At 60.7% G+C, this 23689-nt stretch overlaps 1 protein-coding gene across 6 annotated transcripts in view; it reads right to left on the bottom strand.

The window, feature by feature from the left end:
- Positions 1-219: 219 nt before the first annotated feature.
- The window catches only part of LOC144948651 (glutamate receptor ionotropic, kainate 2-like), a 109640-nt gene continuing 86170 nt past the window's right edge, over positions 220-23689 (bottom strand). For 2 of the 6 annotated variants that reach the window (XM_078878278.1, XM_078878279.1), the window contains 6 exons: positions 22293-22510; positions 19221-19446; positions 8408-8658; positions 5313-5572; positions 4722-4796; positions 220-1373 (listed from right to left, as the gene is read on the bottom strand). In XM_078878278.1, the coding sequence (XP_078734404.1) occupies positions 1268-1373; positions 4722-4796; positions 5313-5572; positions 8408-8658; positions 19221-19446; positions 22293-22510 (1136 nt within the window). In that variant the 3' untranslated portion in view covers positions 220-1267. Of the gene's footprint in view, positions 1374-4721; positions 4797-5312; positions 5573-8392; positions 8659-19220; positions 19447-22292; positions 22511-23689 lie in introns of those variants that run through there. The other 4 variants (XM_078878280.1, XM_078878283.1, XM_078878281.1 and 1 more) reach the window with 4 other exon arrangements.

Here is a 23689-nt window from a genome sequence, read left to right as displayed (position 1 = left end):
CGAGTTATTTATTTATTTGTGTTATCTCCGTTTCTCCACTCTTCTATATTAGTTATGTGTGTGTGGTTTGCTCATCTCTTCCACCTTCGCTTTAACTTTGAGTTGCAATCGCCGCAGAGAGAACGCGGGTCGGGCCCCGGCCACGCGCGGACGTTTCGGGGCCACGCGGACATGGGAAAGAGGGGCGGGGGTGGGTGGGGGGGGGTGGGGGGGGGCACAGAAAGAGGAGGAATGGGGGGGGGGCAGGGGAGAAGAGGAGAGGGGGTTGGAGAGGGGTTGGCGAGCAGGGGCTTGCGGAGGAGAGAGAGGAGAAGCGAAGAGGCAGCAGAGGGGAGGGGCTTGGGGCGGCATGGGAGAGACAAACTAGGAGAACAACACGGGGTATGGAGAGAGTGGAGTGGATGGGGGAGGGGTGAGACGGGGGGGAGAGGGGAGGGGTGAGCACGCGCTCAGAGGCGGCCGAGAGAGAAGCGCGCACGGCGGACCCAGCGGAGAGACAAGATCCGAGACCGTGACCTCCAACAGGGTGGTCAAGTCCGTCTCCCCCGCCGCCTTTCATAGCACCCCTCCCCCTCCGAGCGTCGCACTCGTCTCTGGCCATAGTCCGTCTCGGGGTCCGTGTGGTGGTGGCGGCGGCGTCGACCCTCCAAGCTTCCTCCTCCATTCCTCGGCTGTCAACTCGTCAACATCGGCGCGGCCACAAGTCCCGAGCCGTGCCGCGTTTGGGAAGACCCCCGGGCGGGTGGAGGAAGAAGTTCCTGGGGCCAGGCAACGTCCATGCGGCACCGACCGCGTGCAGAGTCCATCACGTGACACCACCCTCGGCTCCGCGCGTCTCCGCACTCCAGGACGCCGAGGAGAGACGGATCTTCCAACACACGGCGGGGGAGGGGGGGGGGGGGTTGGGGGGGGGGTTGGGGATGGCCCAATCGGGGGTAGGGGAGTGGGGGGTAGGAGGTGTCCGTCCCTGCACGTGAGTCCCAGCAGTTCCTCCCTCGTGCCTTCACGTGGCTCTGCGAGCCCTGGGCCTTGGCGCTGCGCGGCGAGCCGCCACCGCCACCCCACCACCCCGCGCTGACATCGCGCGGCGCCCCCCGCCCTCCTCCTCCCTTCCTCGTCCCCCCTGAGAGAGGACGGGAGAGGTGGTGGTGGGTGGTGGTGGGTGGTGGTGGGTGGTGGAGGTTGTTGAAGGTAGCGAGGCGCCGTGTCCGCCCTCACGCCATGGTCTCCTTGCCCGGCAGGCGGCGGTCGTTGACGGTGTGCAGGTTCACGCTCTCCTCCTTGCGGGCCAGAGGCCGGGGCTTGGGCCGAAAGTGGCGCTGGCAGCGAAGGGAGAGGCGCAGGCCCTCGGCCATGGCGCTGCACAGCGGCTTCTACGGGTGGTGGAGAGGGGGGCGGGTGGAGGGGTGGTGGTGGTGGTGGAGAGGGGGAGGGGTGGTGGGGGGTGGGGGTGTGAGTCGTGGACTCCGCGAGGGGGACGCGCGCTCTGCCCACGTGTCCAAACAGTGGTCGTGATTCTAGGACCGAGTGGACGGGAGGAGGAGGCAGCTTAGGGCACAGCCGCTACTCTAGAGGGGGTGGGGGGCACGGCACCCCTCCCCCTCCCCCCCATAGCAAAGCAGATTCACAGCCTTAAACTGCGCGAACAGACCACCCTGGGGACCGGGTGTCAACTCTGCAACGCCTGTGGGACCTAGCAGATGTTGCCGGCATCAGCGGCAATGGCCGTGACGACCTTTACAGAGCGACCTCTAAGTGGAGGACCCCCGCACAGAGAAGATACCGGGTGGCGTTGATGTCCATTATTGGGGGTGCGCCTTTCCTCCCCTGTCTGGTTAACCCCCCACCCCCCCCCCCCCCCCATTCCTGCGACCCTCTGTGCTGCTGTGTACAGCGCCACGGCTTCTGCGAGTGAATGGCGATCGGAGTTTTGCCTTTCTCGTTAGAATCGGAGCTAGCGCCTTGTGTGTGTGGGGGGGGGGGGGGGGGGCAGTAAGTCGCGTTTAGTAAGCCGCGTTTAGTAAACCCTGTTTGGTTGAGCCGTGTTAGGTAAGTCGTGTTTAGTAAGCGCAGTGTTTGGCGACATGTGTTTGGTAAGTTGTGTTTTGACAAACTGTGCATGGTAAGCCGTGTTAGAGAAACTGCGTTTAGTAAAGCCGAGTTTGGTAAGCCGCGTTAGGTAAGCCGTGTTTTGGTAAGCGCTGTTTGGTAAGCGCTGTTTGGTAAGTGGTGCTTGGTAAGCCGCGTTGGTAAGCCGTGTTTTGGTAAGCCACGTTAGGTAAGTCGTGTTTTGGTAAGCCGCGTTTGATCGAACGGAGACCCCGAATAGCGGCGATTCGTCTCGTGGTGACGGAGCCCGGATATTGATTCGCGCGGTGCCCAGCACCACGGACAGTGCCTCGGCCAGCGAGGATGTAGCGAGCGGGCGGAGTGGGGAGAGAGCGGGCGGAGTGGGGAGAGTGGGCGGTGTGGAGGGAAAGCGGGCGGTGTGGGGAGAGAGAGCGTGGTGCCACTCTCCCCACACCGAGAATGCGATCTCTTTGTGCCCGAAGTCATCGAGCTCGTAAACTCACCACCGAGTTTCCACTCTAACCCTTGGCCCAAATTCGTTCCGCTAAATTCCGAGCCGTGGCCAGGAGCAGGAACCCCCAGCCCCAATTCCTAGCCCGAACACGAACCCCTGGCTCGAGATCCAGGATGGCGCTAAGCACGTGAGCCCCCTCCCCCCCCGCGCTCATCAAGCGCCGCCTACCCTACCTGAAAGGGCTCCGTTGAAGCTCTGAGATCATCCGCCAGATCTAAACCGCAACACCCGCACGGTCTTCGGCGCTAACGCCGTAGCCGACCGAGCGATCTCACGGTGTTCTCTGCGGCGTCGTGAGCATTAACCACGGACCGCAACCTCCCCTCCTCCCCTCCTCCCCCCCAATAACCGCCACCCGCTAACCCTACCGCTGCGTCTGGGCACCGCCAATCGCCGCCTACGCAGAGACGGCAGCGTGCGGCTTGGCAATGCGACTGGCGCCTTGGGCAGGGAGGTCAACTCGGAGAGAGGGAGGGAGGGAGGGGCGGTCTCCCTCTGTCCTCCAAGGGCAACTCTTCCAAAACTCGCGGCCCCTCCACGTTTTTACGGCCGAGGGGTTAGTGGTGGTGGTGGTGGTGGTATTCTTTGAGTCGTTCTTTAAAGTCACGTAGATAGGTTCAAAGAAAATAACAAAAAAACTACGACGTTTCCATCGCAACGTAGCGGTCGACCGCTTGTGTTGCGATCGAAACGTCCGTAGTTTTTTGTTATTTTCTTTGAACCTATCTACGTGACTTTACCGAAAGACCCAAAGAATATGAATTCCTGCAGTCACGAAAGCCTTAAGTCAAGATGTAGTGGTGGTAGTTAGTGGCCGTGGTGGTGATGGTAGTGGTGGTAGTGTAGCGGTTTGCACGCTGCGATACGAAATCGGCGACCCGAGTTCAATTATGGGCCTCCCCTAGGTCAACTCAGCCTACAATGAGTGCCGATCGCGATCTTTAAACATTGCTACAAGGAAGACAAAGGCGGCCTGGTGTGGTATTGGCTACCCACCCCCTCGTGTGCCGTTCCGGCCTTCATAGGTGCTCGCTAATAGCACTTGCCCGAATACTCTCCTTTAGCCTATACGGGGGATCTTTGTCTTTGTAGTGGTGGTAGTGGTGGTGGTGGTCGTGGTGGTTGTGATGGTAGCGGTAGTGGAGGTGGTAGTGGTAGTAGTGGTGTTGGTTGTGATGGTAAGTGGTGGTGGTAGTGGGGGTAGTGGAGGTGGTAGTGGTGGTGGTTGTGATGGTAGTGGTGGTGGTAGTGGTGGTGGTGGTTGTAGAGCTGCTAGTGGAGGTGGTAGTGGTGGTAGTGGTGGTGGTGGTAGTGGTGGTAGTGGTGGTGGTAATGGAGGTAGTGGTGGTAGTGGTGGTCGTGGTGGTAGTGATAGTAGTGGTGGTGGTAGTGGGGGTAGTGGAGGTGGTAGTGGTGGTGGTGGTGGTAGTGGTGGTGGTGGTGGTGGTGGTAGTGGTGGGGTAATGGAGGTAGTGGTGGTAGTGGTGGTCGTGGTGGTAGTGATGGTAGTGGTGGTGGTAGTGGGGGTAGTGGAGGTGGTAGTGGTGGTGGTGGTAGTGGTGGTAGTGGTGGCAGTGGTGGTGGTAATGGAGGTAGTGGTGGTAGTGGTGGTCGTGGTGGTAGTGATGGTAGTGGTGGTGGTAGTGGGGGTAGTGGAGGTGGTGGTGGTGGTAGTGGTGGTGGTAGTGGTGGTAGTGGTGGCGGTATTCCACGCTCCGCGTGCTCAGCCACAGGCCGCTGGGCCCCGCAGCCCCAGGGACGGGATGGATGATTCCCCCGACTTGCTAGGGACCCCCCCCCCCCCACACGCAGCTCCCTCGGGTCGCGATGAGCGATCCCCTCTCCCCACTTACAAATCTGGCGAGCACGTGACGAGTTAATCAGTCAGGCTGCGTCGGGTGGCCGAGGGTGTGGAAAACGTAACATTTGGCCAGATACTCGCTCGTACGTATGGCCTATAACCCTACACGCGAATCATATATAATCATGAATATTGAATAATAATAGCAGCAATGTTGCCTGCCCCCACCCCCACGGCTGCCGCTGTGTGTTAAGTTTCCCCAATGAGATAGTGGGGGGGGGGGGGACACGTGACGGGCGGCCCCCCACTCTCGCTGGGCTCGTGCGCTCTACACACCGGGCGTCAGTCTTTGAGGACACATTTCGAAGGGACCCAACAGACGCGAGTGACGCGGGTCCCAGGAGAGCGGCACTGCAAGGGGGGAAGGAGACGGGGACGGGGAGGAGGGGGGGGAAGGGGAGGGGGGGGGAAGGGGAGGGGGGAAGGGGAGGGGGCAAGTGGGGGGTTAAAGGCGGAGACGAGAGGAGCGAGAGTGGCGGAGGCACACGGCGCGTTTAGGATCAGCAGCGTCCAGCAACAGACGGACCACGAGGGCATTGGGGGGCGGGGGGCATTGGGGGCCGGGAGGCACGAGGAGGAACCGCGGTGGGGGGGGGGGGGGACAAATCGGCGCTCAACACGGGAGACGTCACAACAGGGGTGGGTGGATGAGACCTCAGGACCACCTATTCAGGGCAGTTCGGGGGGGGGGAGGGGTTAATTGTGACTCCCACCGCCAGCTTCACTCGGGTAGGGAGCCGGTGGGGGTGGGACGGGGGGGGGTCAGCGGACGCCAGGGGTGGGGTCAGCAGTAGGCAGGGGAGGGGGTGGGGACGGGGTGGAGGAGGGAGGGAGGGAATCCGCGGCCTGGGCCCCTTGGCGGCACACCTGCGGGGCTGGGTGCCGGGAGGGGTCGCGGTTACACGGACTGCACGGAGCTCTGGGCGCGCAGGCACCTCTCGTCCGGCCGCAGCGGCAGGGGCAGGCCCCCTGCCGGGCCCCCCCGCCGGCCCGGCGAGACCGGGCAGCCCCACGTGACCGCGGCCGCCGCCGGCCTGGGCCTCGGGGGGGCCCGACACGAGGCCGCTGAGGGAGACCGCCCCGGGCGGGCCGGGGTGGCGGCGCAGCCTGGACAGGATGCACGAAACCTGCGGACGCGCAGCAGCAGCCGCAACAGTATCCACCCGCCCGTCCGCGCGTGACCCGGCAACCCCAGCGGAGAGCGCGCAACGTGGTTGGGGTGGTGGGGGGGGGGGCACGGAAGCAGTGTGAGTGAGTCACGTGGTCACATTTCACTTTCAAACAGTTGCTGAGGATGAGCCCGAAACGTCGAGCGGTCAACAACGATCGGCGCCGTGAAAGCGGCGAGTAGGTTCGGGTGTATCGCGTAGCTGCCGTAGTTGAGCAAGGTTATTGTTGATGTCAAACCTTAGTCGCGGGGGGGAGGGGGAGAGACCACGATGATGAGTGAGTGGGTTGTGAGTGGGTGGGTGGGTGAGTGAGCGAGTGAGTGAGTGGGTGTGTTGTTGTGACATGCAGTGTGGTGGTGGTGGTAGACCACAGTGTGGTGGTAGACTAACAGTGTGGTGGTGGTGGTAGACCACAGTGTGGTGGTAGACTAACAGTGTGGTGGTGGTGGTAGACCACAGTGTGGTGGTAGACTAACAGTGTGGTGGTGGTGGTAGACCACAGTGTGGTGGTAGACTAACAGTGTGGTGGTGGTGGTAGACCACAGTGTGGTGGTAGACTAACAGTGTGGTGGTGGTGGTAGACCACAGTGTGGTGGTAGACTAACAGTGTGGTGGTGGTGATAGACCACAGTGTGGTGGTAGACTAACAGTGTGGTGGTGGTGGTAGACCACAGTGTGGTGGTAGACTAACAGTGTGGTGGTGGTGGTGGTGGTAGACCACAGTGTGGTGGTAGACTAACAGTGTGGTGGTGGTGGTAGACCACAGTGTGGTGGTAGACTAACAGTGTGGTGGTGGTGGTGGTGGTAGACCACAGTGTGGTGGTAGACTAACAGTGTGGTGGTGGTGGTAGACCACAGTGTGGTGGTAGACTAACAGTGTGGTGGTGGTGGTAGACCACAGTGTGGTGGTAGACTAACAGTGTGGTGGTGGTGATAGACCACAGTGTGGTGGTAGACTAACAGTGTGGTGGTGGTGGTAGACCACAGTGTGGTGGTAGACTAACAGTGTGGTGGTGGTGGTGGTGGTGGATGAGACAAAATCGTCAGTGTCCAGAGAGACCGAGTCCTCAACACGCGTGGAGCAATCGATGAGTGATCATGATAGTAGACTCGGAAAATTCCATAGGAACGTGGAATTTCCTCCACCGATTCTGAAAGGGGTCTGTGAACAGGATGATGGGCGCCGATGCCTGGATAAGTGCTCGAGTGAGCAGCACCAACGACGCTTCGGATCCTATTCTCTCTCTAAACGAAACGAAGGGACACTCGGGGACACGCAGAACCGCGGCGCGAGTGACAAGATAACAGCTCGTTGCTTTGTGGGTCTCGTCTGATGGTGGTGGGGGGGTGGTGGTGGGGGGTGGGTAGAGCGAGGGAGGGAGGGAGGGAGGGGAGATCGCCTCCAATCGCCGATGCCGAGCGAGCGAGCGAACCCTCTAGACACGGGCGCAGCTATCGCCCAGGTATCGCAGATCTGACTCGGCGAGAACGGAGTCTGACATTTCCACTGAACTCCTCCGCGGGTTTCCGCCGATAAAAGGGGGCCGCCCGATTACGGACGCGACGAGAGGAGGAGGGAGGGGGGGTGAGCGCCCGGCGAGCCGAGAGCTGAAAGGGATTCCGCTTTTTGCTCCACGATAACGGCGAACAAATCCGGCGCCTGAGCTCAGCCCACCCACTCGGCACCCAGCCCACCTCCCCCCCCCTTCATGCCTAGCGAGATCGTCTTCATTCACAGGCGGGCGGCGAACTACAGAGGTGGTCCAAAGTAGATTCGAAGCTTCCGTGACCGCAGGCATTACTCTTTGGTTCTTTCATAAAGTCACGTGACCTTTTAAAATCATACGTGACTTTACCCGAAAGCACCAAAGAGTAGCTACAGAGGGTTGTCTGGGGACGTTAAACACGGTGGGGGTGGTGGGGGTGGGGGGTGGCGTTATTCCAAATTCATCCCAGATTCACGTTCAAGCCGGGGTATTGACTTTCGTGTTACTCTCACGAAAGTCTGGATGGAGTTGGGCGCGTGGTGGTGTTTTTTGTAGCCTTGGAGCATTACCTAGCCCAGCACGGGCTAGGAGTGAGGCTGTGACTCCGACCCCAGCCCGAACTCAGCTGCCCGGCCTCTCTCAGTGCCTCGCCCTGTGCTGAATGAGGAGCCTCCCCGTGCCCTACCCCCTCGGTTACAGCTCCTCCACGCGCCTCGTGTCCCAACGAAGGGAGGTCCGCGCCTCCAGGTGGGGGGCATGGGGGGGTGCGGGGGCTACGAGGGGAGGGGGGGATGGGGGAGGACGAACATCACCATCATAAACACTGCCCAGGGGGAGGGGGGGATGGGGGGGGTGAACATCACCATCACGTGGAGGCTCCCCTCATTCAAAACTTGAATGAGGGGAGCCTCCACGTGGCATTCATCCCGGGATCTCCATGAATGTCTGGGCGGCCCTGACGGCCTCTTACCCCCCCCCCCCGAGCCCTCACGCAGCCCCAGTCGCGAATCAAGGGCAGGGGACAGGGGGGCAGGGGGCAGGGGGCGTGGGGCGACAATCGCCTCCCCTCTAAGACCCACACAGAAGTCGCTCTCCGTGTTTATTGGGTGAAATGCGTTGAATAGCGGTGGAGTGTTGGCGTGAACGCGTGGGCCCTGTTCACGCGGACATGGCTGTACCCACCGCGCCTCCCTTCCACGGGACCACTCATCCCACCACTCATCCCACCTCTCTCACCACAGCCCCCCACTACCACCACCACCACCACACCCCACCCCCACCCCACCCGCACCAGTGGTCACTGCACCTTGTGCAGTTCGGCGTTCTGCCGCGCCTTGTAGAGGAACTCGCCGACGGCCACGAACACGGACAGCAGGAGACCCGCGGCGAGCACGATGAAGATGCCGCCGATGTTCTGCACGCCCAGCGCGCTCGCCTCCTTGCTCTCCTCCTCGGGGCAGCCGTTCCCGCGCCACCATTTCTCCTTCATCATGTGCAGCTTGCCCTCTTCCTGCAGCTGCAGGATGGCGATCGTGATCTTGTCACGGTACGGAGAGCCTGCGGGGGGGGGGGGGGGGGCAATGTGTGTGGGGGGGAGGCAATGTTTGTGGGCAATGCGAGTTAGAGGCAGGGGTGGATGTCGGGCGGCGAGTCTCTGCACCGCGGGTGGTGAAGGCGCAGCCCCGCAATTGCCGGCGCACGCCACTGCGGGCGGATGGCGCCCACTGGGCGAGCAGACGCGGTGGATAGAGGTGGGGCGCGTACCCACGCTTTAGAATCAGAATCAGAAAGGGTTTTATTCGCCATGTACAAACAAGGAATTTACTATGGCAGGAAGGTGCATACATTCAACATGTAGGAATCTTAAAACTTAAATAAGTGGTGTACAGTCTAACTATACTAAAATTACAAAGTCTAACTAATACTCAGGGGCTAAAGTACCACACGTGACCTGCCACAGTCATAATCCAACTGCAGTGAACACATTTTACACTTCCCGTTGCTAGTGGGGTGCGGAGGGGCAGATGCGACTGAGGAGGTGTGGAAGGTGGAGCAGGTGGGGGCGAGTTCTAGACGGTGGAGTGTTGGCGTCTCAGCTGCCGCGCCGGAAGATCGAATCGAACCGGGTGGCGAGTCAGTCCAGAGCTACTCCCCACTGCCCCCCTCCCTCCCCTTGACGAGCACAACATCTGTGAACTCCTCCATGCAGAGCGTCGCGGCGCTGCGGGCCCTCCTCGCCCAGCCGCCCAGGTCCCGACAGACGGAGCCGGGTAGGGGGGAGGCAGGGAGGGGGGGCGGGGAGGGGGGCAGGGATGGGGGGCACGGTGGGGTGGAGGGCGCCACATCCCAGATACCTCCCCCCGCCCCACCCCCCTCTCCTTAATTAAAGTTGAGGACGAGGCATGCGGCAGGTGCAGGCGACAGGTGTCGTAGGTGGGGACGGCGAGGGGGGGGAGGAGGCGGGGGGGTGGATGGGAGGGGGGAGGAGGGGGGCGGAGGGGGGAGGGGCTGGTGTTGAAAGGGAATTGGTGGGGAGGGGGGCAGGAGATATGAGGAGCGAGCGAGAGAGAGAGACGTAGCGGCTGGAGTGTGCCGCAGAGTCAGATGGGAGATGAACAACTGTGGCGGGAGGGGGTGAAGGAGGAGGAGGTGGTGGTGGTGTTCGTTGTGGGGAGGGGGCGTGATGGAGCGGATAGAATTGTGTCACGCTGATGGGGAGGGATAGGGGAGGGATAAGGGAGGGATGGGGGGTGTTGTGCGAGCAGGACTAAGGCGGGGGGGGGGGGGTGCAGAGGAGGGACACGACAGTGATCGGGCCTGTAGGGGTAAGGAACAGGATAGGGAAGGGATATGGGGGCTGTCGGGATGTTGCAGGGGATAGGGCGATTGGGGGGGAGAATTACGGTGGCCTATTTGGGGGGGGGGTGGGGGTTGTGGGCGGCGGCTGCGAGATGTCACCACCAAAACGACGTTCATTTTTCGCTCTTAAGCGTCTCACGGCTGAGCTCTCGCGTCCGATCTGAGCGGTTGACATTTCGAGGAGGGCGCCCCGCACTCGCGCACGCGGCCAATCCGTTACCCTCGGCTCGGCCGCCGCGATCTCGGCAGCCGAGCCGAGGGAGAGGAGCGAGCCCGGCTTCAGCGGCCCTCCGCACCGCGCGGGTGGCAACTTTGTGGCGTGAGCGGCCGCGTGCCCGGGGTGCGATGCGATTAGAGCGAGCAGGGGTGGGTGGCAAGGGTTGCCACGTGGATTCAAGAAGGGATAGGTGGCAAGGGTTGCCACGTGGATTTCAAGAAGGGGAGGGTGCCCAGGGTAGCTCGGTGAATTTCAAGAAGGGGAGGGTGGCAAGGGTTGGCCCGTGGATTCAAGAAGGGGAGGGTGGCAAGGTAAGCCACGTGGATTTAAGAAGGGGAGGGTGTCAAGGGTTGCCCCGTGGATTTAAGAAGGGGTGGGTGGCAAGGGTAGCCCTGTGGATTCAAGAAGGGGAGGGTGGCAAGGTAAGCCACGTGGATTTAAGAAGGGGAGGGTGTCAAGGGTTGCCCCGTGGATTTAAGAAGGGGAGGGTGGCAAGGTAAGCCACGTGGATTCAAGAAGGGGTGGGTGTCAAGGGTTGCCCGGTGGATTTCAAGAAGGGGAGGGTGGCATGGGTTGCCGCGTGGATTCAAGAAGGGGTGGGTGGCATGGGTTGCCCAGTGGATTCTTGAATTCTTGAATCCACCCACCCCCTGTCTCTCTCTCTCTCTCTCTGCTGGAGGACCCTTGCTTCTACGGGGCCCTTCTCTCGTTCTCTTCGCCGCTGTTTTATTAATGAAGGGCAGACACGAGAATTCGTGCGTCGCTGTTATTAATTTATTAGTGTCGGTGGGACGGTGCGGAGTGGTGGGGTGGAGGGGTGGTGAGGGGGGGGGGCGAGGGGGGGGGGGGTTTAGTTCTCGTCAATATTGGATGAGAGAGTGCGGTTGTGGGTAAGCGGTAGGGACCTCCCGCCCGCGGGACTCCTGCTGCGTGAGACACCGATCTGCGGAGGTTGTGAGTGTGGGAGGTTGCGGGGAGGAGGAGCGGTGGTGCAGGTGGTTAGGGAGCTCCACGACAAACCCAGCGACTTGAGTTCGATTTCCGTTCATGACCCACATCGGTAACGAATATCTGGTCCATCACTAGGTCGACTCAGCCTCAAATAAGTACCTGGTGCGGTGTGTAAACATTGCCAATGATGGGTCGTGGTGGTGGCCACTCACGTGACGTGTGGACCTTCATAGGTGCTCGCTAACAGCAGCACTTGCCCTGACAGCCTGCGCAGGCTACACGGGGGATCTTTATCTTCGTAGTGTTAGGGCTGGGGCCTGGTTGAGGGTTAGGGGTTGAGGGTGAGGCTCAGTGGCGCTCTTAGTGCCACGTCCGCTGCCTCGTGCCACGCATCTCGGGCTACCCGGGTTCGCGTCCCGGCGCTGAGCGCGGACAGGGGCAGTGGCGAGCCAGGAGCGACGCTTGACCCCCACCCCTCCGCCAGCCCCCCCCCCTCCCCCCCCCCCCACCTCTCGCCCCCCACATCCCTCTCGCACGCCTATCCGCGCCCCCTCCCCGTGCCGCTGACCCCGTTGGCAGTTCGACAAAAGACAAATACCACGCCGTGTTCGTCTCATCCCGCGCCGCCGCCGCCACCGCCACCGCGAGACGGTCCCGACCCCCACGTCGCTATTTTCGCGTTCGGGAAAATGTCAGGTGACGCGATTCTCCAAATACCCCACCCCCACACCCACCCCCACACCCACCCCATCATTATCCCCCACTGATCCCGCAACCCCCTTCCCTTGGGCGAACCCCCACCCAGCACTCCACAGTCAGGCGACGGACGCTCCCGTCTCCAACACCACCGCTCTCTCCTCCCCCCCCGGCCCACCTCATCATCCTTCAACGAATCCCACCAACCCCCCCCCTAGCCCCCCCCCACCCTAACCCCCCTCGCCCCCCACTCCCCCCACACCGCCGATTCTCCACCCAGACGCCCCCCCCCCCACGCCCCCCTGTCCCCCTCTCTCTTTTGGGGGCGGATATCGCCGTTGAGTATCGCACTATGAAACGGGCCGACTCACCCACACGGAGTCACCACCATCAGTCAGGCGAGTCTCCCACAGCCCCCCTCCTAACACCGCCCCCCCCCCCATAACCCCTCACTAATCCACCACCCCCCCCCCTCTCTGTAGTCAGATGCCCCAACCTGAGCGCTCCGAATCGCTCGTCTCGCGAGCGCGGCTCGACTCGTTCATCGGCCGCGACCGACGGCTTTGTCCACGCCTCGGCACGCAGTTGCGCATTGGGGGAGGTGGACGCCACCACGTCTGGTCAAGGGGGGTGGGGGGTGGTTTGGGGGTGGGGGGGTCGCAACAGAGAGCTGCGAATCGCTGAGCGGGGTTCGGTGCTCGAACGCGATCGAGGCTCCTCGACTCCCAAGCGATCTGGCGATGCTGCTGCCGCTGCTGCTGCATTGGCAGCGGGTGCACAAGCACAGCCAACAACAACAACAACAACAACGACAACTCAGAGTGTTCCGTGTCGACAACACGGTGGCTTTACAAAGGGGGAGAAAAAAACGAGGCGACGTTTCGGGCAATGCCCCTTCTTCGTGGCACATAGCTAGGGAGGGCACGGAGACCGTGGATCATAAGAGTTGGAGACTGCACTTTACACCACGGGGCCCTGCTGAGAGCGACGATGTTACAAATGTGCGCTGCGCTTACATGCGCAGATGAACAGTTAAACTGCGAGTGGCTTATCGAGCCACAAATGTTCACGACTCGTCGCAGAGACGTCCACGGATTAGCCCCCTCCCCTCCCCCCCTGAATTCACACCCCCACCCCCCGCACTCCTCGTGGTGACAGAGAGCGCAGCGCGGCACTCGGAGCGCTCCGAGAACATGAAACACTCCGCGCGTTTCAGACACACCGCCGCCTCCGCTGGCACCGCCGCCGCGAGCGTGGATTTCAACGCTCGTCGCGACGAGGACTCAAACCCCAGCGGACATCGTCTCGGGGAAGCGGCGGTGTCTTCCCTGTCTCTCCCCCAGCCACCCCCAGATCACCCCCCCCCCCCACCAACCCCATCCCCACCACCTCCCTCCCGCACCGCACTCTTAAGCCCCGTCGTGAAGTCGTTCCTTCTCTCCTCTGAGTCAGCTGCGAACGGAACATTCATCCCTCCAGCTCCACGTCCTCCCGTCCACTCCACCACGAGTCGCGGTCTATCCACTGCTGGCTGAGTGCCTCCCCAAGCCGTCTCGGTCTGTCACAGGTCGCGTGATGCAGCCAGTCCACCACCAACTCCTGCTCACGAGCCGAGCTCACAGCTCCCCCGCATTCTCGCCGTGGGAGTCCTCTCGCGAGCGCGTCCCTCCGTTGGCTGCCACTCTGTCTTTAGTCTCGACCACCGGACATCGTCATAATCATCATCTCTAACAACAACTTTCCTTGGCAGTCTACACGATGTCCCTTGCCTGCGTACATTCACTAAAACACACTCTGCCGCTGCGCAATTTCGATGGTCCACCTGCTTATTTGCGTACCGTTCAGAATCTGTTCCAATGTTCACCAGCAATACACTCATCCAGAGCCCCAGACAGATATACAACTCACAGATGCCCAAACCACACAGACACCCAGTCAGATATAGACTCAGTCAATATACACCCAGCAACTAAGAACACCCAGCCAAAAGAGCACTCAGAGGGTAGGCTATCCATCCAAACATACACCCAGCGAAAAATTACAACCAGGCAGAAATACAGGCAAGCATAAATATAGCGAGCACAGAGACCAGTGGGCCAGCTGACGGCCCAGCGAGGCGTACAGCCAGACAGAAACGCACAGGCCACCAGCCCAGACGCACACCTTATCCAACCAGACACCCAGCCAAATATACACCCAGCCAAACGTACACTCAGTCAATTACACCCGGCCGATAAAACACCCTTCCACGAGAACTCTAAAGAGGAAGACCACCCACCCACGCACCCGGCCAAACACACGGACACCCAGCCAGACGCACAGACACCCCGCAGGCGAGACGCCCCTACAGTAAAGCAATCATTGTAAAAATCGCTGAGCTACTGAGATTTTGCGTTGTTGCGGGGGGGGGGGGGCAATGGGGGTGCGCAGGGTGGGGGGGTAGCGGCAGATGTTCTCATGCCGGGGGGGCTGGGCCAGGCTTCTCATTAAAGCGGCGCTACCCCCCCTCCCCGCCGCAGCCCCCCCCCCCCAACCTCTTCCTCCCCCACCGTCTCCCCCAACGGCGTGGAGTCATTAACACGAGGAACGCCCCGTAGCGGGGCGTGCAGATGCACGTCTGTGTGCAAGTGTGCGTGTGTGTACACGTGTCTGTGTGTACACGTGTGTACACGTGTTTGTGTCTACACGTGTTTGTGTGTGCACGTGTCTGTGTGTACACATGTGTACACGTGTGTACACGTGTTTGTGTCTCCACGTGTTTGTGTGTACACGTGTTTGTGCGTGCACATGTGTACACGTGTTTATGTGTACACGTGCCTGTGTGAGAAGCAATTTCATCATAAAAGTTACTTGCAAACGCCTCCCCTATCAACCCCCTTAAGGGAAAGAACGGTGATCCAATTTCCGAACCGCAGGAACAGGTCTGCAGGTTTGCTGAGTATTTCTGTGGGGTCTTGGAGGAGGGGAAACTCTAAAACAGTTTTATTTGTACCAGGTAAGGCTCCACTGAGCTATGCAGCTGTTTTTCAGAAACGACCTGGCCACAAATGATAGCTCAACGAAGTGGCTTATCATCATCACGTGGAAATGTATAGCAGCCAAATACTCTGGACGCGTGTTTCTAAACGTGGAGATTAAAACTAGAGAACCCGAAAAAGAAGAAGAAGCCACACAACCGCGGGGATAAAACGCAAACTTCCTATATACAGCAGCAGGCGTTAGGGTCGGGATCGAACCCACGACCTCCTGTGTACCGGGCGAGGTAGTTAACATCTCCCAGCCACCGCTGCGCCCCTCAGCCCAGAAAGCACCGTGGGCAAGGTGGGGACGATCCTGCTGAGGCTGTGGTGCCTCAAATATTGGGAGGAAGAAGTCGCTCCCTGTGAGTAGTTGGCCGCCGATGTGACATTTGTTGAGGAAGGGCGATCCAGAGTCTGAGGCCAGGAAAAGTGCTGGGCAGAGATGACCTGGCTGTGACGGTCCCACCTGATGACGGAGACTTGTGTTGCCTCCGAAACGTCGTGATTTTATTGTTTTATTTTTATTAATTTTTAATTTCATTTTTTACCTACGTGACTTTACCGAAAGAACTAAGAGTATGAATCCTTGCAGTCACGAAAGCTTCAAATCTAGAACAGAGATGACCTCTCAAGGGAGGATAGCGTCTGTGTGCAGACTGCCCTATACGGCATCAACACAACCGTCTGGTCCACACGATGGGTTCTGCAGAATTGGAAGGATGAATTGGTGGAGAGACAGCACTGATTGCCACAACTACCGGGGCATCTCGCTCCTCCGTGTGAGGCCAGGGAAAGGTCCTGGCAAGGGTAATTCGATGTCGCCTGGCCAGGCAGTGCGCTGAGGAGAGGCTTGCAGAGCCCCAATGTCGTTTCTCTGTGTGGCGGCGACAGCGGAGGTGTAGGGAATTTCAAAAAGACCTACATCTATGTTTAGATGACCTGGCCAAGGCCCATGATACCACCAACAGACCAGCGCTCTGGGTTACTCTTGGTGCTTTCGGAGTCCCATTCCCTCTGCTCACAACTATAAAGGGCCTTCATGGAGGCGGGCAGGCCTGGGTAAAGCTGCGTGGTCTGAACCATTCCCTATTCACCCTTAGGGTGCCGGAGGGGTCTCCTGCGACCCACACACGATGTGACATCTTCTTTGGCCACGTAGTCTGCTGAGGCTGTTTGGGGGATCTTTGTATGTGTGTGCTGTTTGAATCAGAAGCTGAATTGGTTGAAATCGTTGTCATGGCGATGCCCTTTTACTCATCACTGCCACGATGAGGGTATCCAGAAACCCCAGCAACAGGGCACCCAGAACCAACACACCCAGCACCAACACACCCACACACACCCAGCACCAACACACCCAGCACCAACACACCCAGCACCAACACACCCAGCACCAACACACCCACACACACCCAGCACCAACACACCCAGCACCAACACACCCAGCACCAACACACCCAGCACCAACACACCCACACACACCCAGCACCAACACACCCAGCACCAACACACCCACACACACCCAGCACCAACACACCCAGCACCAACACACCCAGCAACAGGGCACCCTGCACCAACACACCCAGCACCAACACACCCAGCACCAACACACCCACACACACCCAGCACCAACACACCCAGCACCAACACACCCAGCACCAACACACCCAGCACCAACACACCCAGCACCAACACACCCAGCACCAACACACCCACACACACCCAGCACCAACACACCCAGCACCAACACACCCACACACACCCAGCACCAACACACCCAGCACCAACACACCCAGCAACAGGGCACCCTGCACCAACACACCCAGTACCAACACACCCAGCACCAACACACCCACACACACCCAGCACCAACACACCCAGCACCAACACACCCACACACACCCAGCACCAACACACCCAGCACCAACACACCCACACACACCCAGCACCAACACACCCAGCACCAACACACCCAGCAACAGGGCACCCTGCACCAACACACCCAGCACCAACACACCCAGTACCAACACACCCACACACACCCAGCACCAACACACCCAGCACCAACACACCCAACAACAGGGCACCCTGCACCAACACACCCAGCACCAACACACCCAGCACCAACACACCCAGAACCAATCACGATGACACCCAACACACTCAGCACCAGGACCCCCAGCACTAGGACACCCGCAACCAGCACATGCTTCATCAAGACGCCCTGCACCAGGACACCCTGCACCGGGACACCCTGCACCGAGCACGAGGGTACCCAGCACCCTGCGCTGAAACCCATGAGCGAGATACAAGGCACACGTGGAGGGGCTGAATGGTGGAAAGAGGGGAGGGTGGGGCTGTGGGGGAGGGGCAGGGCGCACCCCCCCACCCCCCGCACCCCCGCACCACGTGTTTACATTTCACACTTTTAAATTGAATTCTAAATCGTCCCGCGATTCCTGCCTCTTCCCCTTCGTATGCAGGGCGGTTCAGATCAGCAGGTGGGGGGGGAGGGTGGGGAGTGCGGGGGAGGGAAGGGGGCCACGGGGGAATTGAGGAGTTGTGGCGGGGGGGGTGAATGAGTGCCGCGCGCACGCATTTAATTAGCCGTGGTGACGTCACTGTGAATGAGTAGGGGGAGCCCCCCCCCCGTCCACCCGCCCATCGCCCCCCAGTCAGCTGTAGATAATCTCCAATTCATTTTCTCTCCATTAACGAGAGCCGAGCTCCTTTGGGGTTGCACACGGCGCGACGGAGAGCGACAGCCATACCCCGTGTCCCTACAGCCTTGCCCCGTGTCACTACAGCCTTGCCCCGTGTCCCTACAGCCTTGCCCCCTGTCCCTACAGCCTTGCCTCGTGTCTCTACAGCCTTGCCCGTGTCCCTACATCCTTGCCCCGTGTCTCTACAGCCTTGCCCCGTGTCACTACAGCCTTGCCCCGTGTCCCTACAGCCTTGCCCCGTGTCACTACAGCCATGCCCCGTGTCCCTACAGCCTTGCCCCGTGTCCCTACAGCCTTGCCCCGTGTCCCTACAGCCTTGCCCCGTGTCACTACAGCCATGCCCCGTGTCCCTACAGCCTTGCCCCGTGTCACTACAGCCTTGCCCCGTGTGACTACAGCCTTGCCCCGTGTCCCTACAGCCTTGCCCCGTGTCCCTACAGCCTTGCCTCGTGTCCCTACAGCCTTGCCCCGTGTCCCTACATCCTTGCCCCGTGTCTCTACAGCCTTGCCCCGTGTCACTACAGCCTTGCCCCGTGTCCCTACAGCCTTGCCCCGTGTCACTACAGCCATGCCCCGTGTCTCTACAGCCATGCCCCGTGTCCCTACAGCCTTGCCACGTGTCCCTACATCCTTGCCCCGTGTCACTACAGCCATGCCCCGTGCCTCTACAGCCTTGCCCCGTGTCCCTACAGCCTTGCCACGTGTCCCTACAGCCTTGCCCCATGTCACTACAGCCATGACCCGTGTCCCTACAGCCTTGCTCCGTGTCCCTACAGCCTTGCCCCGTGTCACTACAGCCATGCCCCGTGTCTCTACAGCCTTGCCCCGTGTCCCTACAGCCTTGCCCCATGTCACTACAGCCATGACCCGTGTCCCTACAGCCTTGCTCCGTGTCCCTACAGCCTTGCCCCGTGTCACTACAGCCATGCCCCGTGTCTCTACAGCCTTGCCCCGTGTCCCTACAGCCTTGCCCCGTGTCCCTACAGCCTTGCCCCGTGTCCCTACAGCTTTGCCCCGTGTCCCTACAGCCTTGCCCCGCGCCCCTACAGCCATGAAAGTTGCGAAACCAGCTCGCAATGGGAAAGTGCAAGTTCTACTCCCGGTTGAGGTGTTGATCTCAACCCATGTTCCCTCTCTTTCCATTAAGGACAACCTATGGATGGACTCGCCTCCGCCATACGAATGTGGAAATTCAACCACTGGCTGTACAGGGTTTGTAAACGGAACACGAGCATCCACATCTCACCGCGCATTCGAACAGAACATCGCTCCTGAAATTGTCCGTGCAGATCCAGAGCCGCCGTAACTCAGAGGTAGCAACCGGGTACCCGATACCCGTACCCTACCCGATACCCGGCTACCCGTACCCGGCCGGGTACGGGTACCCGTTTGCGACCCTGGTGCGGCCGGGTACAGGTACGGGTAGGCCGTGAGTCACTGGTGAGTCACCGTTTGTCACTCATTTCGGGTCGGGTACGGGTACGGGTAGGGAACGGGTAAGGATTAAAAACCCGTTTGCGACCTCTGCCGTAACCCCATGCGCCTGTGAACCCGCACATCAACGGCATTGCCAATGTGTCCCATCGTGCCCCCCGTGCCCCCCCCCCCCTCCACCCGTGCCCCCCCCCCTCCACCCGTGCCCACCGCGCGTACCGATGGGGGTCCCCACTCCGTATCCCTTGCTGTCCACGAGGCCGCCGATCTGCGTGAGGTTGCAATTGCGCTGCGTCACGAACTCGATGTTGGTGGACTCCATGAGGAAGGCGTAGTCCGTGGTGAGCACGCGGTTGATGCCCTCGTCGTTGCTCTTCACCAGCGACGTCTGCGCGCGGCTGTCCATGAAGATCCACATCTTCTCGTACGTGGTGATCTTGGACTTCTGTGGTGGCACGCGTGGGGCCGAGAGGTGGGAGAGGGTATTGGTGGTTTGGGGGGGGGGGAGGGGGCAGAGGTTAGGAGAAAGGAGGGCCACAGGGTGGCGTCGTGGTCACGCTCGCGCCTCACTGCGACTCGGTTCGGTGCCCCACTCGGGTCGTTCCGGGTGGACCCCGCCCCGAGTCACGTGACTCGTCTCAAGTTTCTACTTCGAGGATACATACAGCCGATAAGCGATGAGTTGCGGGGAGGAAATCGGAGCGCCCGGAGAGAGAAAAAAAGAAAAAAGCACGCCTTGCGCGAGGGGGCAGCCCTCTATCCCCCATAGAGAAATGAGAGATGGAGATCAGCCAGAACGTTGCTGTACCGCCAACTCCTGGCGAGCCAGAGTACGGGCTCCTCCTCGAAGCCCACGGGAAGGGGAGTTTCACAACATCATCTGCGTGCTGATCCACCAACCCTCGCTGCTCCTGCTGCAGCTGCCGCCTACGCAGTGCTGGATCACAGATGCGTCACGCGCAGCCGTAGCCAGCCGGAAGCTAAGCAGGCTGAAGCGTGCTGGGTGACCTCACCTGGAGCGTGGGAGACCTCCGGTATCTCCAGAGCGGTCGTCTGTGGCCGCTCGCCAGTGATGTCCTACGGGCGGGGTTGCTAACGGATGGGAACGCGTCCCAGTTGATCCCCCTTACCCCCTCCCTCCCTCCATCCCTGCCACCCTCCCTCCCTCCCCCGTCTCCCGCAACCCTCCCCTCCCTCCCGCCACGTGACAGCCGCAATTAAATCTCAGCGCGATTGATGAAGGTCGGGTCACGTGCTCGCTCTGCAGGGATCACGAGCTCCGTGCGAGAGGCGGGCAGCACCCCCCCCACCCCCCACCCCCCCCACCCCCTCGGAGTTCACGCGAAGCGAACGGCATCGATCGTCACGGCGCGCTCTGAATGATCGCTCGCTGACCGCCACCCCATTCCCTCCACCCACCTCCTCCCTCCCTCCTCCTCAACCGCACCAACCTCATCCTCTCCCTCCACCTCCTCCCTTCCCTCCTTATGCTCCTCCACGTCAACCCCACCCACCTCCTCCTCTTCCTCCAACTCAACACCCACCTCCTCCTCCACGTCAACCCCACCCACCTCCTCCTCTTCCTCCAACTCAACACCCACCTCCTCCTCCACGTCAACCCTGCCCACCTCCTCCTCTCCCTCCTTATCATCATCCACCTCCTCCTCCACGTCAACCCCACCCAGCTCATCCTCCTCCGACTCAACATCCACCACCTCCTCCTCCACGTCAACCCCACCCACCTCATCCTCTCCCTCCACCTCCTCTTCCTTCTCTCGCTGCTCAACGCAGGGGAGGGAGCGCGTGGCGTCTCATGCAGCAGCAGCATCATCGTCATCATCACATGACATCATCAGAAAGGACAGTAACACCATCATCACAATCAGCAGCACTCTGAGCAATATCATCTTCGGCGGCAATAAAATCATCAGCAACAGGAGCAGCAACACCAGCGGGATGTGCACCTGCAGCCAAATCATCATCACCATCATCAGCACCATCATCATCACCATCAGCAACATTAATCCAGACACCAATAAGTCCACAAGCATCATCAGCAGTAGAAACACCACCACCTCAACCACCACTATCTCAACCACCACCACCACCTTAACCACCACCTAAACCACCACCTCAACCACCACCTCAACCACCACTTCAACCGTCACGTCTACTTCCACTTTCACCTTCACTATCAAAGATCCCCTGTGTGAGCCTTAACAGACTGTTGGGGCAAGTGCTGTTAGCGAGCACCTATTAAGGTCGGCACGGCACACGAGGGGGTCGGTGGCAAGCACCACTCCCGGCCGCCTTTGTCTCCCTAGTGCTGATGTTTACACACCACACAAGGTACTAATTTAAGGCTGAGTCGACTTAGGGGAGGATCAGCATCGGGTCAGATAATCGTTATCGGTGTTGCTGGCCGTGAGATGGAATTGAACTCGGGTCGCCGGGTTCGTAGCGCAGCGCGCTGACCGCTGCACCACCGCTCCCCTCCACCACCACCACCACCACCACCTCCTCCACTACCTTCACCTCAACTACCACCTGCTCTGAGCGCCACCACCACTAACACGACTACCTCCTCCCTCCTCCTCCTCCCTCCTCCCTCCTCCCCCCTCCTTCCCCCTCCTCCTCCTCCTCCCTCCTTCCCCCTTCCTACCCCCTCCTCCTCCCCTCCCCCTCCTCCCTCCTCCCCCCTCCTTCCCCCTCCTCCTCCTCCCTCCTTCCCCTTCCTACCCCCTCCTCCTCCCCTCCCCCTCCTCCCTCCTCCCCCTACCCCCTCCTCCTCCCCTCCCCCTCCTCCCTCCTCCCCCTCCTTCCCCTCCTCCTCCTCCCTCCTTCTCCCTCCTACCCCCTCCTCCTCCCTCCCCCTCCTCCTCCCCCTCCTTCCCCCTCCTCCTCCTCCCTCCTTCCCCCTTCCTACCCCTCCTCCTCCCCCTCCCCCTCCTCCCTCCTCCCCCCTCCTTCCCCCTCCTCCTCCTCCCTCCTTCCCCCTTCCTACCCCCTCCTCCTCCCCTCCCCCTCCTCCCTCCTCCCCCCTCCTTCCCCCTCCTCCTCCTCCCTCCTTCCCCCTTCCTACCCCCTCCTCCTCCCCTCCCCCTCCTCCCTCCTCCCCCCTCCTCCTCCTCCTACCCCATCCTCCTCCCTACTCCTTCTCTCTCATCTCTTCTCCTCCTCCCCCCCTCCTCCTCCCCCCTCCTCCCTCCTTCCCCATCCTCCTCCTCCCCTCCTCCCCCCCCCCCTCCTCCCCCATCCTCCTCCTCCACCACCTCCACCACCCGCGCTGACCTTGAAGAAGGTCATGGTGGAGCCGTCGCGCACGGCCCCGTACTCGATCTTGGTCTGCTTGGCGAGGTCGTCCGCCGAGTCGATGGGCGACTCCATGCGCTCGACGGTGAGGAAGGCGGCCAGGTTGGCCGTGTAGGACGAGATGATGATGAGGGTGAAGAACCACCAGATGCCTCCAACGATGCGCGTCGACAAGGCCTTGGGCATCAGCTCAGAGCCTTGCGTGCGAGGGCCCAGTCGGTCGAAGGGGGGGGGGGGGGGTTGGGGTGGGGGGTGTCGGCCGAGGAGGTTCACCAACGTCCCACGTGGTGGAGGAATGAGCGGTGTGATGACGCGTGCAGACCACGTGGCCACGGTTGGGGTCAAGGCGGTCGGAAGAAGAGACGCGTTAGCGGGGCGGGTGTGCCATCGGTGGCGGGTGGGGTGGGGTGGGGGTGGGGTGGGGGTGGGGGTGGGGTGGGGGTGGGGTGGGGTGGGGGTGGGGTGGGGGTGGGGGGCTTTGGGGAGAGAGGGGAGCACGCGGGGTCGGGGAGGGGGGTCGGACAGCTGGTGATGTAACCGGTGGGGGGAGAGCCCCCCCCTCCATCGCCCCCGTTCACCTGTGTGGGGTATTATTATTATTGTTGCTGCCGCTGTTATTCCGGAGGGACGTAATGACAGCCGCGCCAGGCACAGCCTGTTCCTGCATTGACTCGAAAATCGTGCGGACGTGAGACCTGTTCCGCCTCCCTGCCCCCCCTCCAGCCCCCCACCGGTATCCACCAGCCCCCCCCCCGCTCGCCGGGTTGAGACGACCCCGGGGCAGCAAGGGCGATTGGATTTGCAAAGAGCGGAGTTTTAATAACAATCGTCGTCATCATCATCATCATCATCTTCTTATTCTTCCTCATTCGCCACCTATCGTCAACACAATCATCGTCGTTATCTAACGCGTCACGCCACAGTCATCGCCATCATCGTCGTCGTCGTCAAATCATCATCACCACGATCATCAAATCGACTCTCATCGTCGTCATCTTGCAACTATCAACATCACTGTCACACAACCGCGGTTTTGTTCGCGTTGCACCGAGGCTCTGGAACGCCTCGCCACTTGGAATCAGGGCAATCGGAGCCCGTAGACAGATTCAAGTCTGCTTTGAAAACTCATCTCTCCAAATTGGTCTGTCCCCCTTGAGTTTGGTTCGGTTGACCCTGGTTCTGTTTTTGTTCCATGCTGTTCATGCATCCTAGGATGGAATGCGCAATATACATTTGCATTATTATAAACCACTACCGCCATCATCATCATCATCATCCATCATCGATGTCCGATTCTCATCTTCACCCGCATCGCGACTACCACCACTCCGAGTTGCCGCGGGGGTGCGGGGGGTGAGAAAACGGGGGATAGGGTG

Source organism: Lampetra fluviatilis, chromosome 50 (assembly GCF_964198595.1).
Source record: "Lampetra fluviatilis chromosome 50, kcLamFluv1.1, whole genome shotgun sequence".
Classification (NCBI taxonomy): Eukaryota; Metazoa; Chordata; class Hyperoartia; order Petromyzontiformes; family Petromyzontidae; genus Lampetra; species Lampetra fluviatilis.
The sequence above is the reverse complement of the archived record's forward strand: the minus strand, read 5'-3'. Positions and strand labels throughout refer to the sequence as shown.